General features: G+C 32.0%; 1 protein-coding gene across 1 annotated transcript; it reads left to right on the top strand.

Moving 5' to 3' along the window:
- Window positions 1–622: 622 nt before the first annotated feature.
- Window positions 623–6,872, top strand: LOC143591969 (non-specific lipid transfer protein GPI-anchored 15-like). Its single transcript, XM_077072009.1, has 4 exons — window positions 623–645; window positions 2,357–2,443; window positions 6,350–6,567; window positions 6,703–6,872. The coding sequence occupies exons 1-4, from the start codon at window positions 623–625 to the stop codon at window positions 6,870–6,872; spliced, it is 498 nt and encodes a 165-aa protein (XP_076928124.1).
- The last annotated feature ends 3,612 nt before the right edge of the window (window positions 6,873–10,484 follow it).

The raw sequence follows: 10,484 nt of genomic DNA, 5'->3' as shown, positions 1-10,484 counted from the left end.
CACCTGAAGAGGCTTGGGGTGGTACCAAGCCAACTGTTGATCACCTTAGGGTTTGGGGATCAATAGCTCATGTGCACATACCAAAAGAAAAGAGAAATAAGCTCGATGACAGAAGTTTTGACTATTTATTGACCGGAATAAGTGAAGAATCTAAGGCATATCGATTGGTGGATCCAGTCACAATGAAATTGGTTATAAGTAAAGATGTTGTTTTCGAAGAACAAAAGGCTTGTGAGTGGAATAAAGAAAATAGGGTCATAGAGAATGAAGAACTCACATGGGGAAACTACATGTTTGATGAAGAAGAAACAGATGAAGATATATGTGAAGATGGGGAAGATCTTGATGCGTGTGATGATCCCATTAGTGAAACTACTACCACTAATACAACAACTAGGGAGGGAAGAATTACAATCGAATGAAGATGAGTTGAATGCTGTTGAAACCCTTGATCAAGACCTTATTAGTTACGAAGAAGCAAAGAAAAAGGAAAAGTGGAAGAAGGAAATGGACGTGGAGATTGAAGCCATAGAAAGGAATGATACTTGGAGTTTGATAGAGATTCCAAAAGAAGCCAAATGTATAGGTGTCAAGTGGCTGTTCAAAACGAAGTTCAATGAAAATGGTGAAGTGGAAAAATACAAAGCGAGGTTGGTAGCTCGTGGGTATGGTCAGGAATTTGGTATTGATTATTTGGAGGTTTATGCCCCGGTGGCATGGATGGACACTAGTAGGATGATGATAGCCATTGCTGCTCAAAGGGGTTGGGGTGTTCATCAAATGGATGTTAAGTCGGCTTTCTTGCATGATAATTTGCAAGAAGATGTGTATGTTCAACAACCTCAAGGATATGTGATAAAGGATTGTGAACACATGGTGTATAAACTAAAGAAGGCTCTATACGGATTAAAACAAGCTCCTCGGGCTTGGTTTAATCATATTGAAAACTATTTTGGCAAAGTGGGATTTGAAAGAAGTAAATCAGAACACACTTTATTCATTAAAAGGAGTTCAGAAGGTAAAGTGTTGTTTGTGAATGTTTACGCAGATGACTTGATATATACATTTGATGATAACAAGATGTTGGAAGATTTTAAGAATTCAATGAAGAATGAATTCGAAATGACCGACCTTGGAAAAATGAGATATTTCCTAGGTATTGAGGTTATGCAAACCACGGTGGGCATTCACATTTCTCAATCAAAGTATGATGTTGAAGTTTTAACTCGGTTTAATATGTTAGATTGCAATGCTGTTGCAAATCATATTGTTCCAGGCTGCAAATTGAAGCAAGAAGAGGGTGAGTATATGGATGATACTCTCTTTAAGCAAATTGTTGGCTGTCTCATGTACATAACTACCACAAGACCGGATATTCAGTTTGTGGTAAGTTTGATTAGTCGGTTCATGTCCAAACCCACAGAAGTTCATTATGCAGCAGCAAAAAAGGTGATCACGTATCTTCGTGGGACTTTGGATTATGGTATTTGGTATAAAAGAGGCAGGAAAGGAGAGTTAAAGATATACACCGATAGTGATTTTGCTGGTGACTATGATGATAGAAAAAGTACTTTAGGTTATCTTGTTCTTTGGGATGGAGCTGCTGTTAATAGGTCATCCAAGAAGCAAAGTATAGTTGCTTTATCATCCACCGAGGCCGAGTATGTTGCAGCTGCAGCATGTGCTTGTCATGTTATATGGGTTAGAGGCATTTTGAAAGAACTAGGGATAAATATAGAAGAGAAGCCTGTAATTAACTGTGACAACACATCAGCAATTAAGTTGTCTAAAAATCCGGTTTTTCATGGAAGGTGTACGCACATTGGGCTTCGCATTCATTTTCTTCGTGATTTAGTAAATGAGGGCACAATTGAGCTTGAGTATTGTGGGACTAGACATCATGTTGCAGACATTCTGACTAAGCCATGGCATCGTGAAGTGTTTCAACGATTAAGAAGTCAGATGGGTGTGTGCTCTCTTAAGGGCAAACAAGTCATGTAGACCCTGCCATGTTTGAGGGAGGGTTTGAAGGGTTATGTGTCACATTTGGTTTTAATAAAGTGTTAGTAAGTTCAAATAAAGTAAAGCTGGTTATGCACGTGGGTTAGTGGAGCTGGTTTTGCACGTGGGTTGAAGATTTCTCTGGATACCGGTTCCTTTGCTAGTATTTCGTTCAAAGTTGTTTTAAGTTTGTTTCCTTTTATTTCCTGTTTTCTAGTTCAGTTTGTTTAGTACCATTATTATCTTTGTGTATTTAAAGGCCATTTGGCTAATCAATGATGTGAGCTTTTGATCACTAAACCAAATACCATTGATATCCAATTATATCACTTAGATAATGCCGATTCATTTCAAGCACGATGATCTTCATGATCATAATTTCCATGTTATGTGGTTGTGGAATGGCGCAATCATCTTCTGGGTGCACAAATTGTAAGAATAAGTATATATTATATATTTATTAATATGCCCATCATTATCATTTATATTGTATTATATCAAAATATTAACTATACCTTATCATATATTAGTTTGATAATTGTTGATGGGCCATATTACCCTTACTAACTAATAAAGGGTTTCCCCTTGGGTGTATATATAGAGAGATTAATATTAACATCATAACCTAATCACACACACATTATAATTGTGTGTGTCTCATCTCTTTTAAACCGGGTTCCTCTAAAGAACCCAAACACCATCATTAATTATACATCCTAAAGGGGAACTCGATCAAGCTGACAACTATGTCGTCTACATCCATACTCTGATGCGATTACTACTCTCCATGTTGTAACAGGTTCATAGGTTTAATATTTTTTATGCTTTCTATTGCTTATATGAAGAACTGATCAACATGTGGCATCAGAGTGATGTTGATTAATCAATTCTTCATGTTTTCCCTAAATATGGAATTGAATTAGAAGACATGGACTAAAACTTGATAAACCCTAATTTTTTTTGTTTCTTTTTTCATGTTCTGTTACAAAAACAATATATGAAACTGTTTAAAATTGCTAAAATCCATATTTAGTAAACCTAATATTTTCAAAATCGGTTAAAAATCATGAAAGTAAAATTAGTTTATTAACCATAGGTGAATCAATATTCTTCTGATAAAGTATTTATAATATGCGGCCAAAGTTATTGTTTATCTGCAAATACTTTTGGATAAATTTTTAATAAAATAATTCATGGATTTAACGAAATTCTGAAACTTAAAATTAGATACGGTTCACCACTTATTTCAATATTCTATTCCTTCTTTTGACTTTCATAAACAAGGACATTAATTTAATAACGTTCAACCTTTTGTATGTATTTCTTATCAATTTAATTTAGTGACTTAAATCGATTTTATAATTTTAATGAGATCACTACATGGTTGACCTTAATATTTCCCAAAAACTAACTCTTATCGTCGAAAATTAAAGTTTATGCCTTTTTTCTAAATGGTTTGCGGATTTTAATCATTACTGAGAACTAAGGTTTAGCCGAAAATCCAACCTTTTTCGGAAGCCAAACTTAATCCTTGCTAACATGCTATTAACTAATTAAATAGTTTTGTAAATTCTTAAATATTATACATTTTTTACAAAACTAAATAGGCTTAACTTGAATGAATTTTGATGTATCACTTCTACTCAAAGGTGATGAGTTACATCTGCCTTATCATTCAAGTCTAACTACAAGCTTTGTTAGTTTTGCCTAACATGATACAAATGTTTCACTTCTGTCCAATGGTGATGTGTTACATTTTTATCTAGCAAAACTAGCTCGTGCATAATTAAAATAATTGTCACAGTTCTCCCCAAAGGTGATGTGTTACAATCGTTTTGCCCACATACTTAAATAAATTTTAATTCTGCCCAAAGGTGATTTATTTTTTGTTTAAGTAGAACTTTTAATTATAGTCTATTAGTTTGATGTTAATAATAGACATATCACATCTTCAATAAAATATAATGATCCTCACATTAATGGTCCTTCATTAATCTAATGATCATAAATTTTAATCTGTATTATGTTAATATCCTATAACATTACTCAATATAACTTTCTTCTCTAAATAACCATCTCATACCATCCAGTCTAATATTAAAAAATAATATAAGTTTTATATCGTAACGAGTTTTAATAACATTTAGCTCTTCTCATCTTTAATTATCCATTAAGACATAATATGACTATCCTATTGCTCTTTCTAATGACAATCATTATATTGAAAACTAGAGCATAAAAAATGGGATGAGTCAATCATAATGTCTCTTATGATAATGGTAATCAAGAACTTATTGAAATAAATGCTATCACTAGAGTTATTGTAGATTTAGTTTTTCCTAAGACAATCTAAATAACTCTTAAGATGCATGCATTTCTTCTAAATTCTAACTATAAGGTTAAATGGTATCCCTGAATACATCATGATGTACAATACCATGACCCATAAAATTAAAGGTTCACACATGAAAATAAGTACAATTTTATAGTACATTGTTCAAGTAGCTTAAAATAGTTTAGAGCTACATTAGATGAACCTTAAAACAACTTTCCATAACAATTGGCTTAGATATTTATATGTTCATAAAACAACCTAAAAGTTATAAACTGAAGGTCAAAGAACATTTAGTCTATAAGTCAATAAAATCAATATATGGGTTAATGCAAACATCAAAATGTGATGAAATCTTTATTCAATTATTTTCATCAAAAACCAAGTGGATTAATGTACCTACCTCAAAATGAGTGGGAGCAAATAAAAACAAACTTGTCCTTTTATAGATGACATTCTTCTAACAAATATATATTACATATGTCAAAGCATTGTTTACACATACTTTGATATTATAGATCTCAGAGATATTCCTTACACATGTAACAAACAATATTGCTCTACTTTAGAGATTAATAGGATCACATAGATTATTATCTTATGCTTCATTAAGTAGAAGCCTTATATAAGTCAAGTCTATACTCGTTTAGATATTACTCAAAATTGCAACACACTAGATATGTCTAGATTAATGTGAAGCATCTAAAAGAGTACTAAGATATCTTTAAAGGAAACGAAAGACTATAATTTAAAAGAAGAAGTGAGAATTCAAACCGTTAGATTACTCTAAGCTTTCTCATATTTAGATATAAGAAAATATAATTTTCGGGATATATTCTTATGTTAGCAGATAAATCTATCTCATGGAGGAGTCATAATGAACTGACAACAACAATCTAAGTTATAATGACATAATGTGTTGATTAATCACCACGCAATTAGTAATAAATGTTGTTGAAAATTTATCATGGGACTCATAAGTTTATTAACTCCATATAAATTATATATTGAAGATTTACTGTGATAAAGTCAGCTACCATGTTTTCTCAAACAGTAACAGTTCGAGAAATGCTGCATTATAATTTCGATATGAAATTAATTATTCGTTTATGAACGAATTGAGGAATCTAAATTTTCGTATCGAATACATTCATGATATGCTTAAGGACCCGATAACTAAAAGTCTCACCCATATATATTATGAAAGCGCTTATAATAATGACGGGTTATTGATGACTATGTGCAACTGCATATCATACTATGAATGATTAACCATTAAATTTCCTCATCAGTATTGATTTTGTACGTCTCTTAATATGTTCAGCATGCATAATGACATATAGACGAATTAATATACAAATCAAACGTTCTGAAGGGCTTACTTGAAAATTTTGATCATAACTACTTAGGTTTTAAATAAGGACTGCAGTATGATTAATGGGGGTCTTGAGCTGATGTTCAATTCCATGACTGTATTTCTCTGCTCAAGTTTAAGTTCAAAACTAAAATGAGTGTTAACTGCTGATCAGGCTTATCTAATACTCATAATAAATGATTACTTGGCCAAGTGGGAGAATGTAAGAATAAATATATGTTATATATTTATTAATATGATCATCATTATCATTTATATTGTATTAGATCAAAATATTAACTATACTTTATCATATATTAGTTTGGTAATTGTTGATGGGCCATATTACCCTTACTAACTAATAAAGGGTTTCCCCTTGGGTGTATATATAGAGATTAATATTAACATCATAACCTAATCACAAACACATTATAATTGTGTGTGTCTCCTCTCTTCTAAACCGGGTTCCTCTCAAGAACCCTAACACCATCCTTAATTATACATCCTAAATGGTAACTCGATCAAGCTGTCAACTATGTCGTCTACGTCCATACTCTGCTGCGATTACCACTTTCCATGTTGTAACAAGTTCATAGGTTTAATATTTATTATTCTTTCTATTGCTTACATGAAGAACTGATCAACACAAATGTCATAATTAGCATGTCTCCATGCCTTAACTACATTACGGGCAACTCTTCAACTCCTTCTAGCGGGTGTTGCACCCAACTCGATAGTGTGGTCAAGTTGCAGCCGCAGTGCTTGTGTGATGTTTTAAACGGTGGTGGCTCGTCGTTAGGTCTTAACATAAACCAAACTCAGGCTCTTGGGTTGCCTAAGGCATGCAATGTCCAAACACCTCCTACTAGTCAATGCAATGGTAATTTTTTAAAAGTAAAAAACAACATATTATTTACAAATCTGATGATAGTCATCTCATTATAGATAGAATTAATTCAAATTATTATACATATTTTTGTCCTAATTTTTACATAATGTTTTTGAAATGGAACAGCTGCATCTCCAGGCGATGCTCCAACAACACCATCTACTCCAAACTCGGGTCATGGATCAAATATCGATCCATCAATAGATAATGGTTCATCAGATGCAATCTCTACACGAGTGTCCCTTGTTCCACTTCTGTTTTCCTTACTAGCTGCCTCATGTGTTCTGGGATTCTAAGTATTAGCCACATTTTTCCTGGCTATCGGCTGCGGTTTCCCCCTTTTGATCATCTTTATTTTGCATTATCCTGGGTTGACCAGAGATGTTCACATCGTTAAATAATGTAACATACTCATTCTTTTTGTGATTTGAATTTGAACGTTGATGGAATAAATATGAGATTGTATGTGTCTATCCCGTGGTGGTTTTGGATTTGAGGGTTGATCGCAGTTTGCAACCCACATAGTTATTTATATGAAAAATCTCAACTCAAAGAGGCTCACACATTAACTCATGTTACCAGATATGACCCGTGTAAATTATCTGTTAAAACCAATGTTGTAAAAGTAGGTTTACAAGGCCAAATACTCCCTGAGTACTTATTACAAGGTATGTCGCCAAGGCGAGTTCTTTAACTTCTCGCCTGGCCAGTTATTAAAGTATCAGCCAATGGTCAATCTCAGCCAGAATCACATCTAGTCGTTGGACTTCGGCTGATTTCGACTTAAAAAAATATAATTCATTATTCTATAATATTAGTGAACAAATATCATTTCTTTAATTAATGCCTAGCAATTTTTAGAATAATTTATTATTTAAAAACGTATTTTTTATTTATATTAATATTCACCTATATTGTTATAAATATTTGTAATTAAACTTATGGTATTTGGCATATATATAATATCCAAAAATTAATTTTCTTTATATTTACCATGTCCGACTATTCCCCCAAGTACTCCGAGTACACCCAACTCTCCAGTCGGCCACCTATGGTCCGTCTAACGACTTTTGCAACATTTATTTGAACAAGTGGGAGACCCATAAATTTGTTCATGGAGGGCAGAAATTTAGAGGGTCATTTGTCTACCGCTGTATAATGATACCTTTTGTTCTTGTTTAGGTCTGATCGTGTCGGGTCATATTAAAAAGAAACTAAATTGAAATAATAAACAAAGGTACGTCAAACGCCATCAAAAATGCACAAGGAAAATTTTAAATTTGTTATATCTAAACTAGTCTACTTATACGAACAATTGTTTAAATCCTAAGTTCATAACTAGTATAATTTTTCAACCCTAGACCTTGTTCTCTAATCAAATAAATTGAAACAATAAAATCAACTATTAAATGAGTGGTTAACTTAATCACTTACCTAAAGTTTGAAAGTCTGGCCGGAATTCAGCCGACGAAGGGATCTGGTGGCGACGAATGATGATCAACAGTGGGTCTTGTGTTTTCTGTCGTTGCTCGTTCTTTTTCTTTGCGATTGTGGTTGGATTTTTTTTTTATTTTAATATGTTTCAAACCTTAAAAAATTCATGGGCTATGGCCCAAGGGTAAAGATGTTAAGCTTATGATCATTGTACTAGCAAGGTTTAGACAATTTAAGCCTAAGTCACAATAATTTAAAATTTAGATATCGGTAATTATATAAATAATATAGATTATTAGTGTGATTTATATTTAAGAATATATGTTATGGACTCAAAGCTCAGAGTTTAAAGCAAGACTTTGAAGATAGAAAGTCAAGAAAAAAGAAACCTTTGGATGTTTTGAGATTGTGATAAGATTCTATTATGTTGTAGTTAAACTAAGCCATGTTCTATAATATTATTTATTTTTTTTGGTGTTTAAACAAGATACTTGGAGTCGATCAAGTTATATACAATACTAATCTTTTGCTATCAAGTCTTTTAATTATTTCCGTTACGCTACGAAATTGGTATCAACAATGGCATCTTGTCCGACGTCCCATCACCGAAGGGAGGGGCATGACAATACACCTGGTTTGGGTGCCTAGATATTGAATATCTGTTAGCTAATTATAATCGAACGACAACTTATGATACTAGAGTGAAAAGGTGAAACATAACGATCTACATTTATGTACATGTTAACAAGCATAAAGTGATACTCAAGGCTGGTCTAAGTGGGCTAGTTGGGCGACTGCCAAGGGTCTAATCTCTCTTCACGAGGAGTTTGGGGGTGGGGTTACTAATCTTTGAAACCCAATAACAAATTAACATTGGATTTAGTTCCGACCCATTTAAACCTAATTTCAATTATTATTATCATTTGCCATGCATTTATCTCTAAGTACCCAACTATACACATGACCTTTAGCCAATTCAAAGTTTCAATCATAATTTTACCGTTACCATCAACTCACTTAAATCACCATTGCTATTAAGAACGGTATATTACAGAGTATGAATTACAAAGAGCTTTTATTCCAAAGTGTTAGGAGACCTTCATCATTCGTTTATCTATTTATATTAAATGAATTCATTACGCTATTTTTGTTTGTTTATTATTATCGTAATTATTTAAATAATATTTGAGCTTTTAAGTTTATATCTTAAGAACTTATTTATTTTACTTGTTTTAAGTCTCAGAATTTTTAGGGATTTTTCGGATGATATTTTTACACATAAATCTATCTATTCTAATAAAAACCTACCATTTTTGCCACTTGTCAATACCATAGCCCTCCTCACCTTTTTTTTCAACCAATTTTCATATATGATCCTAATCTTTTAAGTCATTTCAATATATGACATTTAAGTTATAGGTTTATTCCAACTAAATACATTACTACATATAATAAGTATACTCCGTATGGATTGACAAGAGACGATTAGTGAATTTTGAAGTGTTAATTATGGTTTATATTCAAAATAATAAACAATATTCGATTCATAATATGTGGAATGAGAACAATCGACTTGGACCAAATCCTGATAACGTCAGCGGCTAAGACTTAGCCTTTAATACCTAAAAATACATATGATTTTAAAACTAAAAGTTTTCGGGTTGACCCGAAACCTAGAATTCGGACCTGAGAACCAGCCCAAATTACTTTGGTTCAGGTTCAGGTTAGTATTTTCTTGGGTCGGGTTAGTTTGGTTCAAGTACGGGTTTTCTTGGGTTGGGTTTCATATTACGGGTAATAGTGACAGCCATACTTTCAACGATTATAAATAAGAATCACTATTATTTGAACATGGTTTTAATGTTAGTATGTATTTTTCATTTTCATGGCAATTACATTCATATGAAATAAACAAATCATTTTGTTATATTTAAATTTTTGATTTTTATATTGCTTGATTATACAATTTTTAATTGTAAAATATAAAGTTAATTAAAAATTTATCATACAAAGAATATTAATGACAACAAATTTATCATGATCAATCAATTTCAAATTGTAAAGATTATAAAGATGATTATATAATCAAAGTTCAGGTATATGGGTTTTGAGATAATCATGTGTTTTTTATTAACATGAGCAGATGTTCTCAAATGACGTCATATTAATTGATTAAAAGCTATGATATTTTATGTGTATGGATATTTTTTTTTATTAGTATCATGGATTTATGTTATCATTTTTATCTAGAATTGGTATGTACTCTGAGAACCTTTTTTTCACGCATACAACTATATATGGCTATATCAAGAGTTATAAACCGGCCTATATGTTACTTTATTAAGAGTTACAAGCAGACATGGACTAAAGATTTTGATTTTTGATAAATAATGTATACATGTTAAAACAATCACAAATGTAGTGTATAAGAAAGTTTTACCTATTTGTAACATATTTGTGTAATCTTAGTTATG

Source organism: Bidens hawaiensis, unplaced genomic scaffold, assembly GCF_021521415.1.
Source record: "Bidens hawaiensis isolate Kalapana, Puna unplaced genomic scaffold, B.hawaiensis_p1.1 tig00040222_1, whole genome shotgun sequence".
NCBI classification, from domain to species: domain Eukaryota; kingdom Viridiplantae; phylum Streptophyta; class Magnoliopsida; order Asterales; family Asteraceae; genus Bidens; species Bidens hawaiensis.
This window is presented reverse-complemented; position numbering and strand designations above follow the sequence as displayed.